Here is an 18,881-nt window from a genome sequence, read left to right as displayed (position 1 = left end):
CACTCAAAGCAGGCCAGCAAGGCAAGCGTCAGATCCAGCATTGGTCTACTTTAGTAACTCTATCTACGGAGGAATAAAGTTTCTGTCTAATGTGAGCTTCTTCTCAGAAAGAATACAATAATAGAAAAGTGTCTGTGAAAACCATTTCGGCACCATACTGCCCTTGTTATATACACACTGGAAGTATTCATTTCTAATTCATTTACTATAAATCAACTTCATGCATATAATGTCTTTTTGTCAAAGCCCCTGTTTTCTTCTCTTATCCCCTTTCCCCACCACAAAATCCCTTCTTCCCAAGTCCTCCTCCTGGGTTTAGGAGTAAGTAACTCCCTCCCTGTGCATCCTTTAACTGCCTGTAGCTCTTCTGAGAAAGGCTCATAGAAGGCTGTAATTTTTATATCAAAGCTGAAGCACAGGTTTGAATGCCTCAAAGACTACGTCTATGATTATTACATACCTTGATAACACACAGAACTCCTTCATTTGTGTTCGGGTCTGTTGTGATTCTGAAATTCCCGTTCTCGTTCCCTTGGAGAATTGAGTACACTGCTTTGGAGTGAGGGGTGCCGGGCAAATCTTGGTCTTGGACTGTCATCCTTAGAATCTCAACATCAATTCTGTTTTCTTCTACTTCTGTGGTATACTGGGGGGAAAATGCTTTCTAATTACACAACTGTGCCTCTAACAAAGTGGTTTTTATATTTAAAATCATATTTAAAGAATGCAATATAGATGCTCCTAATTTGGAAAAAAAAAATATGTTTCATGCCTGGCTAACTTCTTTCTTCCTAATCCTCTTTACAAATCTCTTCCATTCACCAAAGGTGATTCATGTCTTAATGGCCAAAGTTCCGGTGAGGTGATTCTCTCTCTCTCTCTGACCCTCAGATTTGGTCTTCTCTGACCCTATTTGACAATTACAACTCATCTGCTTCTTCAGCTATAGCAAATACCAATTAAGTTGCACTAACATATTCACCACACAATACTTACAGATAGTGAGACATAAATGATGGGTTTTTTTCTTCACAATATTGTGAATTGAATTTGGTGCCTCAAGCTTACAGGACCAGAACTCTACACCTGAGTGAGGACTACAGCTCAGAATTAGCAGTTTTCAACAATGACCTTATTTTTACTTATTTTGATTCACCACCAAATACTTTAAGAGAAAGGTTTTCTCTTTTTTTATGAGAACTCAAATAATGGACATCACTCTTTGAAGCTAAAAAAAAAAAGACAGAAGTCTAAGATATTAAAAGACTAAAAAGATAAATCATAATCTTCAAGAGATGAATTCATAGGAAGATGGAAAAGATTGGATCTAGATTTAAATCCTACTTATTCTGATTTATGATCTGTATAAATGAGATCTTTGACAGTGAACCGTCCATCACTGTATTAGGCTTCTTATTCTCTGACTAAAACTCTGGTGTAGACTCATGGAAAAATGCCAAGTTGCTCATTAAAAATCAAAAAACAATCACATCTTGGAAATATCAACATATATTATGTCTCACATAATTTTCTAGCTAAGGCACAACACAAGAGGAGCTGGGAGTACAGCTTCCCTCTGACTGTGGCAGAGGATATAAGACCAATTCCTGTCCTTCTTCAAAACATGTAATACACAGGGCGCGGGAAAGAAAGCCTCTTCTTCAACTTATAAAGGAATTGAAGTCCAAGAATCCCAAAACTGGAGCAACCTTAAGAACTAAGAAAACATTGAACACGTGAACCACATCCAAAGAAAGGAATTCTTCAATGGCTAAGAGCAAGGCTACTTCCTTACATCCAAAACCTATAGCACCTCACCTATTATTCTTACAGAAACCATGTTTTTCTCAGTCTATTGCTTTTAAATGATTACTATTTAAAACAGAATGTCTGTTCTCAGGGAGCTGCCAAATTCTAGATTTTTTTTAATATGAAGGAATCTACTAGGTAAACAACACACAGGTCTACTCACAGAAGTTTGGGTGAAATACGGTGAATTGTCGTTCTCATCCTCCAGTGAGATTGTTATTGTTCCTGTATTGAATAGACCAAAGGGCTGGCCCCCCATATCTCGAACTTCCATTACTAGCTTGTAAGTATCACATTTCTGTGAAGAAAGAGTGAGAGAGAGAGAGAGAGAGAGAGAGAGAGAGAGAAAGAAGAGAAGAGAGAGAAAGACGGAAGGAAGGAAGGAAGGAAGGAAGGAAGGAAGGAAGGAAGGAAGGGGAGAGGTTTTATTAGGAAACAATATTTTCCCTCTCTTGGAGTTATCATATATACTCTTTGTGCTGTGATTATATTACAAATATGCTTTTAAAATTGTATGTCTGTGTTTACATAAGTGCATGCCCACCCGTGATTATTATTTAATAAATAACATTATAAATGCAAATACAAAACAAGAAATCGAACAAATAGTACAGCTAATTTCAATTATCTCTTTGCCTAGATTTAGAATCACCTAGGGGACACACCTCCTGGCATACCTGAAAGGGCGTGTCCAGAGGTTTGCCTGTGTGGACAGCACCATCCTGGAGGCTAAGATTCCAAACTAGTGTAAGGTGAAATGGAGACAGAGAGCTGAGCTGCAGAATTCAGCTCCCTGTGGTTTCTGACTAGGAAGTGTGACCAGCAGCCTCACACCCGTCTTCCTGCTGTGTGAACTGTGCTCTCACAGCGGAGCACAGACAAACCCTTCCTTCCTTGAGTTTATCTTGTCAGATAAAGGAAAGGGAACCAACTACCAAAACAGGGATGTTTGTGCCAAGTACCCAAGCGCAGGTGTTTACGTGTAAAATTTAAACTTATCCATTCATAATTGGCAAAACTTAGGCAAAACCCAGGTACTCTATAGCTGAGAAATGTGTCAAAAGACTGGTATATTCAGATGATGGAAGGATAGTTTGTACTGGAAAGTAATCAGCTACTGGGCCGTAAAAAGGCATAGGGGAAGTAAAGATAGTAGGAGAAGGCAGCCAGTCTTCACATTTATGGCTCAGACTGTGACAGTCTGGAAAGGGTGGACTATGAAGAATCGCTCTCCTTCTCTTCCCCCGTGTGTGTGTGTGTGTGTGTGTGTGTGTGTGTGTGTGTGTGTACAGCTATAAATGACGTATATTTGCATACATCAGTGATTCCAGGAGTTAAAGAGGGGGAAGTACCAATAGTAGCCCTGTAGCTGTGGACCTGTGCAGCATGGGGATGCTCTATTTACCAGTGGCTCTAGAACTGCCTTAACAAAGCATTTTGTTACTTTTAAAAATGACATACACTATAGTGACATTATGTTTTCAAAATCAAAAATGAAATAAATTAGAGCAATGTTATCAGGACCATGTATCAGCACAATGAGAACAAGTCAGACCTGTCTTCACCTTGTACTATCTCAACATCTTTGCAGAGGCAAAAAAAAGTCCACTAGAATCCTTGGGCTTAGCCTGGGAAGAATGCTTAGGGAGTAAGCACTTGGGCTGTCCTGTAATCATGCTGGCGGTAATTACCGGCTTAAACACAGTGACTGCGGAATTAAGGCACTGAGCCCTTACCTCTCTGTCCAGTAAAGGGGAGGTGGTGGTGATCACACCTGTGTCAGGGTGTATGGAGAAGTGCCTTGGGTGATCTGGGATTTGTTGTAGGATTTTGAATCTCAAACGAGTGTGTAGGGTTCCTGGTTCATCGTTGTCTATGGCAGTCACTTGTCCTACTGAAGTTCCTGTTTAAATGAAGTCAATTTTGTCAAAAATTTAAATCATAATTTAATTGTGTTATAAACAAAAAATACAGATATCATTGCATTAGATTGTCAACACACACACATGAGAGAATTAAATGTGAGTTACACAAATGTGCTGTTCAGAGAATAATCACAGACTGGACATTAGAGCCTCACAGTCACTTCTGAGAGAGAAGCATCATATCTGGACATAACCCAGCAACAGAACGCAGAGGGCTATAACTAGCAACACTTATTACAAATGTTGTAAACACCAGGCAGTTTTCTTACATTTTTCCCAAAGCCTAGGGCACGATCCTGGCCTCATATATTCTCTCTGAGGTACGAGCCAGATCCCCTCATCTAGAATCCTCCCAGCTGAATAAAAACCCAGAAGTTCTCTGTCCACTACAATATTTCTGTAATATTGTACCACCAACACCAACAAGTAACCTTAGGGAAAACTGAATCAAATAAAGATTACTAGAATTGTGGTCATGATATAAAAAGGAAAAGATATGACCTAAGTTCAAGCACAAGATGAATTTTAAGGACATTTCTGATGACAGCTTATTGCTGGAGAGGATGTGGGGGTAAAAAGACCCCTCCTGCATTGTTGGAGGGAGTGCAAACTGGTACAGCTTTTTTGGATATCAGTGTGGCAGTTTCTCAGAAAATTAGGAAATAACCCTTCTCAAGACCCAGCAACATCACTTTTGGGTATATACCCAAAGATGCTCAATCATACTACAAGGATTTGTGTTAAACTATGTTCATAGTAGCATTATTTGTAATAGCCAGAATCTGGAAGCAGCCTAGATGCCCCTCTACCAAAAAATTGATAAAGAAAATATGGTACATTTTGCATAATGCAATACTACACAGCAGTAAAAAAAATGCCATCTCAAAATTTACAGGAAAATGGATGGATCTAGAAAAAAACATATTGAGTGAGGTAACCCAGACCCAGAAAGACAAATATGATATGTACTCAATCATAAGTGGGTTCTAGACATAAAACAAAGAAAAACCAGCCTACAGCCTACAACCCCAGAGAACCCAGACAACAGAGAGGACCCTAAGAGAGACATACATGGATCTACATAGGAAGGAGAAAAATACAAGCTTTCCTGAGTAAATTGAGAATGGAAGTCAGGGGAAAGGGTAGAAGGGGAGAGGGGAGGAGAGGAGGGAAGTGAAAGAAAATATATAGCTCAATAAAAACAATTTAAAAAAGAAAATTTGCTCCAACCAATCTAACCTTTAATAGAAAAACCATTTCTAACATGTAAACAAAAGATGAGTATAATCCAAAGTACCAAAACATCATGAAATGAAATTATAAAATTAAACTTTTGAGACAGTGTCTCTCTATGTGGCCAAAGCTAACCTTACAAAATCCTGATTGGCCTTGAGACACAGATATCACTGACATCTGCTTTCTGGGTGCTGGGGTTTAAGGTATGTGCCACCACGCCTGACAAACATTTTACCTTGCGGTATTTTAAAGTGCAAATATCTTTTTATTATATCATTGTGAAATCTCTGCTTATGACTGAGGGGTTTGCTGCTGAGCCTGGTAATCTGTGTTTAAGACCCCAAATCCACTGTGCAGATAATCACTCCTTGATAGCCTCATGCACACACAGACACACACACACACACACAGACACACACATATATACATATGCACACATTCACACACAAATACACACACATGCACACACATAGGACATACATACAAAAATAAATTATAAATGTTTGAACTTACCAGTTCGGCAATTTTCAGGCACACTAAAAACTGTCAGTTTGGTTTCAAAATATGGGGCGTTGTCATTGTCATCTTCAACCTTGAACAGCAAGGGGAGAGGGTAGTCTGGAGCATAGCCGTCAGCAGTGGTTGCATATCCATACACCTGGAAGGCAGACAACATTATCAGCTGGTTCCTACGTGACAAAACATGCACAATGCAAGCCCAGAAGTAGGGCAAAAGGTGTTGCTTAAAAACGATATGCACAGGCATGTGTAGCTAAGCAATAATGCGATGCATAAAATGCATATCACTGTGTGCATGCACCATGCAGTTTCAGCCACCTTGAAGAGTCATTTCTCATTATTCTCCTACCAAAGTCCCATGTGCCCCCATACCATGAGCTCCAAGTGCTCTTGGATTTAATTGTGTGACTTTTGACATGTTAGAACACAGGAAGACTCATTGCAGTTATGTTTATAACAACTACTATCAAAGCTTACAACATGGTCCAATTTTAATATACACAGATATATATCACAATTATATCTAGGTGATATCTCTACCTGTATTTTCTATAAAACATTTCTAATAAAATGTTAATAAAAACATATTAATATCGCCTAAACTACATGACAATAAGATAATCTTGATCCAAGTTGCCAGGATTTAATGGTTTTTACCTCTAAATTCTGTCCGGTTGTTTTTGTACTCTGTGATTGGTGCATAGTGAATTTTCAGTACGTAGATATTGAACTAAACAGCCCACTATTCTAACTAACACTTCCATCCCCATCCCCATCACTACCAACCCATCATCACCATCATGACCATCACCATAACCTCCATCACCATCACCATCATCATCCCCGTAGCCATTGTGGTGGTGTGAATGAGAATGGCCCCTATAGACTCACATATTGAGCATTTGGTCCTGGCTTGTAGACTGTAAGGAAGGATTGTGTGATTTTGTTGGAGGAGATGTGTCACCAGGGTGGGCTTTGAGGTTGCAAACACTCATTCCAAGCCTAGCCGTACTCTCTCTGCCTACAATTTTCAGATCAGATGTGAGCTCTCAGCTATTGCTCCAGTGCCATGCTTGCCTGCCTGGGGCTACTCCCCACCATGATGATGATGATGAACCAACCCTCTAAAACTGTAAGGAAGCCCCCAATTAATGATTTATCATTTGCCTTGGTCATGCTGTATCTTCACATCCTTACTCTAAGAACCCATCATCACTATAAGTGTCATGGCATATCACCATCACCACCATCATCACCATCTCAGCATCATCATAACCACAGCACCATCATCCATCATCACCACTATAACTGTCATGGCATATCACCATCATCACCACCCCCATCATCACCATCACCACCAGCGCAACATCATCATAATCACAGCACCAATCATCACACTGCGCCCTCACCACCATATTTAAAACATTCAAATATCACACTATTCAGCCTTCCAACAATTCCTCTCCTCTCCTGCTAGGTTGAATGGATTTTTTTTCACAAAAGGATGGTTTTAAAATTTAAGACTAGATAAAAGCCAAAATTATCTATTAGATGACAAATGTCCTCAGACGTGAAGCTGGAGAGTCACTAGTATTTCCCCCACGTTACCTAACACAGCAACACAGTGCCTTATATAGAATAAATTTTTAAAAATAAAAAATAACTTTTTATTCCATTCAGTCATTTTTCCTTTTATAAAGGCAATTACTCCTTAGGCTTGAGCCTCCTGTATTAATTCTCCTACCTCATCACTACGGCATTAAGACATCTCCCAATGTCCAGTGACTTCCTCCTGTTTACCCTTCCCCTGGAGATCATGTTTCCTACATGTAACTTTAAATAATAATATCTCATCCACCGATATTGGGCTGCATATAAGGATGCTTTTACACCCTCTTCTTTGGGCTCCATGACCTTGTGTCACTTGCTATAATGGTTTCAGTGCCATGGATCTGTTATTTTTATAGCCTTTCCCTTTTCAATTTTTCTGGAGAAATATGTTTCCTTCAGCCCTTTTATGCTTTCCTTTGTTGAAATGTCTGTCATCTTGGAGAACTTTCAAAGAGCTCCACCCAGGATTTGGAATTGAAGTCTGGCCTGACAGTGAGAATAACTAGTGTAGACTGAGTGAGAACTCGGGACAAGCAATGACAAAACTGAACAGGTGCACAAGGGCCATAACAACGCACAGAATGACAAAGGACAGAACTCATGTCTGGGAACGGGATCAGCATCACTCCACAGGATGCTTCTGGTTGAAAAGGGAAAAAGAGGCCAGGGTTTTGTAGATTATTTTTGAAGGTATAAATCTCCAACAACTAAAGAGGAATGATTTGTGGAATAATTTTGAATGGTTAAAGAAATCTTGCTTTTTATAAGAAAAAGTACATAGAAACCGATCTGTTGAAATGCTCTATGTCATGAATCCATATAAGATTAAGTAAATTTAATGATTAAACAATCAAACAAACAAAAAAAACCCCACTAAACTGTAATAATGGAATGACCTGCCCGGAAAATCTTCAGAAGCCAAGATTAAACAACACAGCATGGGGCAGAAGATAGAACATGAACACAGTGAGAATAAATATTGAGTTAGCCTCAAAACTGTCTTTCTTAGTCATTGGCTAAATGAAATTATTTTAAATACAGCCATTTATTATTAAAATCTCACATTTGTATAAATTAAATAAAAATGGATGATCAGGAAGTTGCATCAAAGCCCCCAGTACAAAATTCTCGAGCATGCATATTTCATGTCTCTAAAGAGTTATGGTTGCATGTGATATTGCCAAAGCTGTGTCATCCAGCGTTAGAACACCTCTGTGGTAGGTAGGATAGCTAGTAGCAGCCTAAAATTAAGAAGACCGACTTCTGAAGGTTATGTTTCACTAACATACAAAGAACGGTGATAGATATAAGATGTGCTGGAAGAACAAGTCATACAGTATAGCTTTTTATATTGAATTGTTGGAAAAGACCACAAGAACTGGAGGTGGCAGATGACTCCAAGGACACAGTGTCCTCCAGACACAGCAGGACGGATGCACAGGTGAACTCAGACTGTGGAAGCACAGGGCAGCACAGGGTCAAACAGAGAAATTCCAGCACTAGAAGGAGAAGTGGGCACAAATGCTACCTCTAATGAACAAGCTATTCACAATTAATACCTGCAAGAAAGAGAAACTACGTGTTTTTCAATGAACCATCATTGGCTGTATAAACCACACTCCAGAGAAGGCTCCAACCCAAGAGCAGTAAACCAACACAATACAAAGGCCATTTTTTCATGTGAGGGTTTTTTTTTTTCTTCCCATTTTGATACCTTTGTCTTGCTGAGTATTTTGTTTCATTTGTTTGTTTGTGTCTTTTTTTTATTTGTTGTTTTGTTTTTTAGAGAGAGATTAAGTTGGATGAGTAGGGAGGTAGGGAGGGCTGAGAAGAGTTAGGGAGAGTATAATTTTTAAATATAAAAGAGAAAGGGACAAATATATAGTCTTTTATAGTAAGCTAAAAATAATTAAATGGCCATTTTAAAACATTGATATATAATTTTAGAGCATATTAATTAAAACTTTTCCTTTGACAAAATATTCCTTTCTGCTTCTAGTGAGTTTATAGTTTGCCTTTTGTTTATATCTTCTTGTGATACTTTACTTAGTAAATTCTAGTTTAAAAAAAAACATATTTTGCAAGTGGTGTTTCTTAATGCCAATTTAGACTTAAACATTAGAAAAGCAGAGTAGTTCTCAAAGGGAAATTGCCCAAAAGCCTAATGTTAAATATAGACTCCAAATTATTTTATTCAACTCTCCCATAAAAGTGTAAAACTGGCAAAGTACACAGCAAGAAAGGAGCTCTGGGCACACAGAATGTTGATTCACAGGAAGGAAGTGCATGGCTGAGGAGGCTGGGGGAGGGGCTGTGAAGGAATTGGGGATGAATGCAGACAAAGACAAAAATTCATTGTATAAATGTATGAAAATGTCAAGCAATAGTAAAAACTTTTAAAATACCAAAGACTCTTATTTTAACAATCCCCCAGCAGTATTTATAGTAAGAAACAAGGAATAACACAAGGTTAAAAACCAGCCCTTATCAGAACTCTGGCAGAGTGTTAAGTGAAGTAGATCCCTCAACAGCACAGCAGATGGCTTCTTAAGTCTCCAGCAGAGTGCCTTCTGGGTAGCCACTCTGCTTCTGGGAAGGTGCTGTCAAGGCAGCAAATGGTTGTGCCATCTCTAGCAAGCTTCACTTGTGTGTGGATTGAAAGGTGAAAGCAGTTCTGGTGGGGCTTGGTGTGGGATACACAGTTAGCTTACATAAGTAAGACTCTGGGGTCAATTGCCAGGATCAAGAAAAGCAGAGATGAAAATGAAAAGCATGCTGGGCTAGAGAAAGCTCTGCAACAGAGCTCTTGCTGGCCTCCACTGCCCAATGATTGCTTCCCACTCCCAACCCTTCGGCAATTCAAAATGAACAAGTTACAGGGTGCTTAGCTTCTCTCTGCTATAGCTTCAGTAAACATTCTTCAGAAAGTGTTTCAGATTATTAGAAGTAAGACATGTTTAATCTAGAGAACTGAAGAGGCATAAAATAATAAGAAAGTGTCACAACATCACACCCTTTGCACTCCATGGTGAAATATCTACTGTGGAAATTGTGTTTTAAAATTCATGCTACCTAATGAGTTCTTTGATGAACATTCCAGAGCAAACACCAGCCTCCCCTGTGTCTGCTCTTGATTTAGCTTTCTGCCTTTGTATTTCACATTCCAAGTGTCAAGTACCACTCAGGTTAGAGTTGGTTGTAGTTGTTTATCTTCCCATCCCTCTTCCCTCTCCTCTACTCTACTCCCCCCCCCCATTTTTGTTTTCATTCTTCTCTTGCTATTGTGATAGGCTGTCATTAAGTAGCCCAGGCTGGCCTTGAAAATCCTCCTGTCTTGGCCTCACCTCTGCATTGCTGGAATGGCATGCCTGTCCAACAACAAACCTGGCTTCAAATAGGCCATTCTTTTACAAATACACCTTCTTGGGAGTCCTCCACCCCTCCTTCTCACAGCAGTTAACTTCTTTCATAGATGGCTATGAATATGGTTATCAACCTCCCTTAGTTGGTAACTAAGTTGGGAATTGTAAGAACTTAATTAATGTCCCTTGACATCATCCTCCTAAGCCAATGGATATCTCTTGTACACCCCTTAAAGATTAGAATGCTAAGCAGATGTGTACATTTGTCTTTAGGTAGAAGAATAAGACAGATTGGTAAATAAGTTCTAGATGCCTAGGAAGACAAAATGCTATTAAAGGGTTAAATTTCTGAAGAATGGGGAAGGAGGAAGTAGCACCATGCTTAGCAAGGCCTGAAATGGTAGACCCAACCGACTTATATATGCATTCAGAACCCCTTGGGTTATGGCGTCCAGCTCAAAACAACTAGGTCAGACTTTCTGGGCATCAGCCCAAGATCAGTTGTTTTGCTTATCTTGTTTTCTAGATCTCATGTGTTTTATGACATAAAAACATGGGCAACAGTAATTGAAGTATTTTATTATAGAGAACTTTGAGCCCAAAGAAAATCTTTGTCACTTCTCCAGAGTATACAGACGAATGTCTGTGCTTCAAAATTTTGCCATGGTGTTTACGCATCCTTCTCTCCTCTACCCATTGCCCCCCTTCTTATACATACTGTCTGTTTTTCAGCCTAGTGCCAAGGGAACTTAAAGTTTATATTGAATACTAATAATATTCTACATATTGAAGAAATTATTAGAACTTAATATTTGTAAAGAATAATGTTTAAAATATCAATACATGAATAATAAACACCTACTCTTAAATAAATATTTCAGCAATCTTACCAAAAATTGGTCATACTGCTCACGGTCAATGCTCCTGGTACAATAGATGTCCCCAGTGTCTTTCTCTATGTAGAACAAATTGAAAGGCTCTTTGTCCACTCCTGGTCCACTGATGGAGTAAAAGATGGTGTAATTCTGGGCAGCATCAGATTGAATCTGTAATAGGAAGAGATTATTTGGAGAGGAACAAATATATTTTGGGGGGTTGTTTTTTTTTTGTTTGTTTGTTTTTGTTTCTTGTTTTTGGAGACAGGGTTTCTCTCCGTAGCTTTGGAGCTCTGAGTGCTGGGATTAAAGGTATGCACCACCACCGCCCAGCCGAACAAATAGATCTTGATTAATATCTTAATCTAGACTCTTGTGTGAGTTTGCTTTCAGTCGCTTTTTCTCTTTCCTTTGCTCCTTCAGCCACCACCTTCCATTTTTTTTCAAAATCTTATCTTCATCCTTCCATGTGTGTAGCCACAGACTCTGTCCCGTGTTTGATTCCTAATGTTTTCCTTCCCATGCAGTTCTGAGGCCTGGAGAGCAGTGTGCCTTTGCTGTCCTGTCCTTCCTGTGATTTCAAATTATTTAGCGTTGAAAACTGTATGATCACAGGTGATACAACTTTGTGCACAATTATTTCAGCAGACTTCAGATTGTTCCAAAGCTGCCCTATGCTTTTATATCACTGTGTGACAGCGAGTCAGCCCGATTACTAAACCAAAAAGTAGCCAAGTTTTAGGGGATAAGTGTTCATTTAAGCCAAAATTGAGTTTTGCAAAATTGGTAGACCTCCTCTCTGCAAATGAAATCTAGCATCTAGGGTTGAAGAGATGGCTCAAGAGTGTAGGTGCTTGCTGCCAAACCTGACCACCTGAGTTTAAATCTTGGCACCTACATAGTGGAAGGAGAGAGCCAACCACTTCTAGCCATCTCCTGACCCATACGCATGTGTTTCTATGGTGCATTGATGCTCCCTATCCCAAATAAATAAGTAAAGCGTTAAACACACAAACTTTAAAAACTGGTATAAGAAATGAAGAAACTCTATGGAATCATTATATGTTCCTCATTGTGATGAATAGATGATACCTGTACTGCTAATAACTTAAATCCTTCATTCAGTATTTCATACATTATTTATTTGTGTACTTTATTGGGAGGTGGGGATAGAACGTAGGAACCTGTGCATGCTTGAAAACATACTACCACTGAGCCACACCCCCAGCCTTTAAAGTTGCACTTTAGTTGTTTAGCTTCGTGTCCTCGTGCTACTCCTAACAGTAGGAACAGGGGCTGTCTGACTCTTTTGCTGACTTTTAGGACCCTATTCTCATACTGAGTTCCTTTCTCCAGCCTTAATAGGAGGGGAGGCGCTTAGTCTGACTGCAACTTGATATGCCACATTTAATAGGCATCCATGTGAGGCCGACAGAAAGGGAGGAGTGGATGGAGGGAAACAGAAAAGAGGTCAGGGGTGGGGAGGCTTGCAGGAGAGGAGGGAGGGGAACCTGCAGTTGGGGTGTAAAATAAATAAATATAAATGAATAAAATATTTAACACATCTGAAAATTTAAAAAACCATGGGACAGACCTGTTGAACGTGTTGTGGGAATGGACCTAATGAGTTCTCCATCAGCGAACACGGAATTGGAGCCCATCTCCTCTTACTGCGCTTGTGCACTGGGTCTTCCGTATGTCTCTTCCTAAATACCTACATTTGATGAGCAATGAAATACAGCATTATTTAGCATTGTCAAAACTGTGGTTTTCCATGTACTGCAAGATAGAGAAAATAAGTAAGGATAATACATGACAGTATCATGGGCAATCTCTAAAGAATTTGTATTATGCTTTTTGAGTAAACACACACACACATGCACACACACACACTGACCTCAGACTACATCCTTTTCCCTAGTTCTATCTATTCCCTGATGTAACCAGTCAGCAGTCAGAATTTGGTTGGTCGGTGACATAAGCATCTTTGTGAAGTTATTGTCTTTTTCTGGCCCCTGCATTGATGATCTATTAGCAAATACTTAAGAACTGGCTTCATTTCATACAGAATGGTACAGGTGAAATCCATGGAAACCCTGTCTACAAATATTTCTGTACCACCACAAAAACATGAACAGCATCTATTCAAGCAGCTTTCATGCCATTTGGATAAAAAGAATAATGTTTTATAAGTACGAAGCTTATATTAAATTCAATGAAGAATGGTCTTTGCAATCAAAAGGGGTTTAATTCAGAAATCTGTTTATAAAATTAATCAGTAGTTTTAAGAGTCTAAGTCATTATACTGAGTTTACTCAAAGGCAGCTGCCAAGGGTGGCAATCTCCTCATGCCTAGGACTCATTACTCTTAAATACAAGACAGTGGATTTAAGACACACATACCCCTATTGACCGGGCCACATAGCCACTCTAAAGACAGGGGCCTTATAGAGTTTTCTACTACGCAAGCAGGTCCCCTTGATGAGTGACATAAGCCCCATTGAAAGGAAGCCACAGGGAAGGGTGGCGCTGCATGGCCGGCTTCATTGTTCTCTGAGACACTCCCCAGCCTTGTTCTTGTTCTTCAGGTTAGCTGTTCTTCCCACCACACCTCAAAATGTATGTGAATCCTTTGATATTCCGATTTTGCTCACCAGCCATGGTCTTCTTCAGCAATACCAACTGTGTAAATAGTGTATATGCCACTCCCTTTAACAGTCCAGTCCTCGGTTGTGAGAATGTTGAGCGCAAAAGACCAAGGAATCACTCAAGGATGACATTAGCCTTGCAGATGCAATGGGGACCCTGTAAGGACCTCTGGCCCTAACTGGCTTTACCTTTTTTTCTTTTGCTGACAGTTCAATTTCTATTTCCTTTTGCTCCTGACTCTGACTGTTTGAGAGGAAGATGGAGAACCTCCTCTGTTCAGAAGACAAGAGCAGGTCATGTGTTGTAAAGATTGTGCCGTCGTCTAGAACTCTGAAGGCTGGGTCGCTGGACAGGATCAGGCTGGCTGATTTGAGGCACTGGTCCAGATTCACTGCAGGGAGACATTTCACAGCAATGTCAGGCTCAACTGGAAGGGAACGAGTCTTACAGGAATGACAACCGCCAGTAACACAGAAGGAGCAGAAAGAGGGCGTGACACTGAACACCTGCCCTCCTGAAACGTGGGGGCTGTAAAATCTAGACTAATGGAGTTTTGCCCCCCTCCGTTTTCCTTCCTTCCTTTTTGGCTATGCTGAGGATCCAACCCAGGACCTCATCCAGAAAAGTGAAGCCTCTACCAGCTGAGCTACATCCCTGTCTCTCCCATTACTTTCATCATGAATTAATTTAAGAAACAAACTGTTCTGCGACTTTATTGGATTTGGGTTGCTTCTACTTTCCCCAGTGTCCACAGGTTTGTGAACACAAGTTCTTGACTTCATGACAGTGTGAAAATGACATATGCATGGGAGCAGCTGACTTTGAGCATGGGGCTTTAATACTGATCTCTTTTTCAAGCTAGGAATATGTGGCCAGAGTTATAAGCTGCTTCTAGTGATCCTCAGATGAGGTGATAGTAAGGAACCATGTTTGCAACTGTACAGTGGGGCCTGTTGCTAAGATACAATGCTTAGTAGACTAGGTGTGCTGAATGCATTTTCCCTTACTTTCAACTTATAGTGGGTTTAAGGGGATGTGGTGACTCTGTCATGATTCAAAAACTATCTGGATGTAGATGTATTTATATCTTTATAGATAGCATATGTAAACATGCATATACATATATAAATACATACAATGTACTATATACATATAATACACTATGAAACAGATATATATGTATACAATGTTCTATGAAACAAAATATATATGATTAATACATGTGTAATTTGTATGTATTATATACATGATTTAACTATATGTAAATTTCTGTTCTATAGAACATTATAGACTTATATAGCTTTAAATTGCATTCATCATAATATGGAGTCAGTAGATTTTTAGATTAAGTTAAAATTTATTTGGCAATAAGATAAAAGTTATGCTGCAACAGGTGAGAAACCTAGTAAGTTCTTGTGTAATATTTCTCATTAATAATGCAAATACTCTTCACATAAAATCTTTCTGAGTTTGATAAGCTCAGTACTTATTGCATACTGATGGCTGTGACAGCAAAATGCACTAAAATCTTGTTTAACTTTCACAAGTTAGTCTGTGGAATAGACCATATAAATTCTCAGTAAATATGTACTCATTGCTCTCGACCACAAGTGCAGATTTTATATGGAGCGTTTCAACTTTGAGATTTGTTTCATGTTTCATCAGTCAAGAAACCTGACACAGGCGTTCTGGTGCCTGAAGAGCTGATTTGAGATAAGCTTCTGGTTTCAATGCTTTCCTGTGTTGAAACAAAAAAGATTTTCTTCATTCTGTGATGTTTGCTAATTTTTCTAGCAAGAAAGATACAAAACCAAATTTGGTAGTTTGGCTACTGTCAACTACCATAAATGAAAAGGGAGCTGCTTTCCAGTGTATGACAAGTTTCAACGCCGAGCAGCAATTACATAACTTCCGTGCCAAGGCTTCTAAGGGCAGCCAAAAAGTAATCGCAGTAAGTAACAACTGTCCAGTTCCCATGACGGAGTCTCACCTTTGCCTACAAGTGTTTCAGCCTTAAGATGAGCGGGAACTTGAAGAGAAATTTTTTGACAGGCATTGCAAAATAACACCAGAACCTTTAAAAAAAAAAAAGAACAAATTCAAGTATCATGCAGGATCACATTTTTTTACATTACAATTTTGTCTTGTCAATAAAATTATTAGTAATTTTAGAAACAAACCTTTTAATCCTCTACTTTTTTCACATTCATTTTGAAGTGATTTGGTACAGTCTTTAGGATTTCCAGGGTCATTTAGTATCAGTGAAAAAATTAAGTGACTAGTTCTTAGGACTACAATACTATTATAGAATTGCAGCAAAATGTGTTATACACCATCAGATTTATACACCATCAGAGTATTGCCTGCATGACTGCCCACACACTGCACAGGCCTTCAGCTTGAGAAAGAACTGAATTCTAGAACTCTATATGCATTGATGCACTAACTCTCCAACCGCTTTTTATTATTATTTTTGCTCTTTGAGGTTATTGTTGAGGAAATGAGAAATCATTGAAACATTTTTGAGGCTCATAAAAATAATACTTAGAATCAATCTACTGTCATTAAATCCACTCACTGCTCAGACTGTCTTAGAAAAGAAAAATAACTTCAAAATCTGTTTTCATATCACCTAGCTACATGTTTTAAATTAACAGAACTCTCTGAATTTTAATAATATTCAAGACACAGCTATTGTTATAGGAATTCCATGGCACACAGACAAATTATATTTTTTAAAAAAATGAGTAAAAGTTATGAGCTTGTAGAATTCTATAAAACATTTTTATTTCTTCTGTGTTACTTTATATTTATCCACTTTCCTCTTTATTAAAATAATTTCATGGTCATAAAAAAAGACCACAGTTTAGATTTTCTAGTATCACACAGATCAATTTGTGATCAGTTTTGCTCAAAGACCAAGTTCTAAAGTTACAGGACTCAATATTTGCATAAGGATTAACAAAACGGTTAATGTTCATATTAAGGATGCTGTATCCTTCTTCCTCAACTCAAGTCTACTAGGTGTATCATAGCGGCTTAAAACAGGTTGTGAATCTGTTTTACAACTCTGGTAGGCATATATGTGGCAAGCTGCCATTGTATAGGTCACACTTGCATACAGCTACAATTTAAATAACCACATATGAAAACAAGAGACCTTCTTATTCATTTGACTTTTAAAAATATAGTCATCTCTAATGCCAAGAATTACACTAGACCATGCCTCCAGTCTTGCTGGGGATAAAGTCTAGGTAGGCAATTGTCTACAGGTGCAATGTGAGAAAAGCCCTTCATAGTTAGAAAGGGATGCACAAACATATACATTTATATATGCAAATATCCGTGTACATATATTTTATAGGATAAATCTACATTTCCAAACCTATCCTCATTTTAGTTCCTCCCTCTCTTAAGAACCCCTCCTCATAAATGTATCTTCTTTAGACAGAAATAATGGAAGTCTCCAGAAAACCAGTCGTCCCTCTGCCTCCAAGTGAAATTGGGGTCTAAATGGCTTGAAAGGAGCTGTGATCTTCCCAGTCAATATAGGAGTCAAGGGTGAAAGGGCAAAGGATGAGCCAAGGGATAAGGGGCCAGACAGGGACCAGAACCAAAAGCAAAAAGGAACTGGTTTTAACCACATTTTACTTAAGCAATGCTAACTCCAGTGGTTTCTGTGTGTTCTTCTCCAGGTAGTCATAGCATGGAAGTGGATCATCAAACCTGCACTATGAATTATTCATATGAAGAAAATGTATGTGCTCATCATGAAAATCCCCAAATTCTGAAAACATAATTTACAAATAAAGTATTTTTGGTAAAATAAAAACTCCACAACAACAACAACAAAAAAAAAAAAACAGGAACCACAGTGCAGAATTTCTAGATGGAGGTTAAAGAAACTTTCCCCATCAAAAGCAGACATAGCAGCATCTTGTAAACAGGTCAAAGTGACCACAACCCAAGTGGAAGACAGCTTCATGGCTATTCCAGTGACTGACACTTTCCTCTTGCTGAGTTGAACTACAACCTCACGTGAAACATTCTATCCATCTTTTAAGGCTTCCTTAGTGAACTAAGAACATCTTAAGTAATTCATAGCTGCACCAAGAATTCTCTTCTCTTTTTGCTGCTCAGTAGAATAACATGTTAAATGCATGAGTTTATATATGCCTAGTATCTAAAACAAATCTCAGAAACATTTGGACCAAGTTCCAAAAAGGTATTTCACCACTCCTTGGGGGTGGGGGGACACAGAAACCTGAATGAGGGTTTCCCTTGAAAGACATTAGGACGTAGGTACTGGAGCTGGAAGAGAAAGCTTATCCCCTCCCATCCAAGGTCCCAAGCCCCTCGACTCTTCTCCAAATTGTTCTCACATCAGGTTTTTTTTTTCCCCTGTCTCTATCCTCCTTGCCTTTCCTTCCTGCCAAGACTCACTTTCAAGACCCAACTGGCAGGAGGAAGCAGGTGAGAGCATGCCTACTTCCCTAATCCCTGGAGGTTACTCACCAGGAGAGAGAAAAGGAGCTGCTTAGAGAAGGTGCTCCCTGGGGCAGCGAAGGCCACAGCCATCAGAAGAGGTCCCAATGGCCGGGGATGGTGAACAGCTAGGGTGGCCGGAGCGCACAGAGAGGCCAGGCAAAGGCTGCTACTTGTCAAGATGCTCTGCGGCCACGTTGGCACAGCTGGGGTGGCTTTGGAAGAGAGTCAGGAGACAAGAGATAAGTAAGAGGAGGAGGAGCGATGGAATGGCCTTCTTCCTTGGCCGCTCTCCCTCCTTCCAGTCCAACTACCTTTGAATGTAGAGAGGTTTCCTACAAGTGGGGAGAGTGAGGCACAAAACACCCCATGCCCAGCCACTGGCTCCTCCTCACAGCAGCTTTCAAAAT

The 18,881-nt window shown here is 39.3% G+C and overlaps 1 protein-coding gene across 1 annotated transcript in view; it reads right to left on the bottom strand.

Annotated features, from left to right (window-relative positions):
- The window catches only part of LOC121453503 (desmocollin-1), a 30,824-nt gene extending 12,260 nt beyond the window's left edge, over positions 1 to 18,564 (bottom strand). Inside the window, exons 1-9 of the mRNA XM_041660341.1 lie at positions 18,502 to 18,564; positions 15,977 to 16,061; positions 14,175 to 14,377; positions 12,932 to 13,051; positions 11,353 to 11,508; positions 5,484 to 5,628; positions 3,546 to 3,712; positions 1,973 to 2,107; positions 461 to 646 (exon numbers count right to left, since the gene is read on the bottom strand). Coding sequence (XP_041516275.1) covers positions 461 to 646; positions 1,973 to 2,107; positions 3,546 to 3,712; positions 5,484 to 5,628; positions 11,353 to 11,508; positions 12,932 to 13,051; positions 14,175 to 14,377; positions 15,977 to 16,061; positions 18,502 to 18,564 — 1,260 coding nt within the window. The remainder of the gene's footprint in view (positions 1 to 460; positions 647 to 1,972; positions 2,108 to 3,545; positions 3,713 to 5,483; positions 5,629 to 11,352; positions 11,509 to 12,931; positions 13,052 to 14,174; positions 14,378 to 15,976; positions 16,062 to 18,501) is intronic.
- Positions 18,565 to 18,881: the final 317 nt, after the last annotated feature.

The sequence above is a fragment of the Microtus oregoni genome, unplaced genomic scaffold, assembly GCF_018167655.1.
Source record: "Microtus oregoni isolate MIOR12 unplaced genomic scaffold, Mior012 000011F_ref0000422, whole genome shotgun sequence".
Lineage (NCBI taxonomy): Eukaryota > Metazoa > Chordata > Mammalia > Rodentia > Cricetidae > Microtus > Microtus oregoni.
This window is presented reverse-complemented; position numbering and strand designations above follow the sequence as displayed.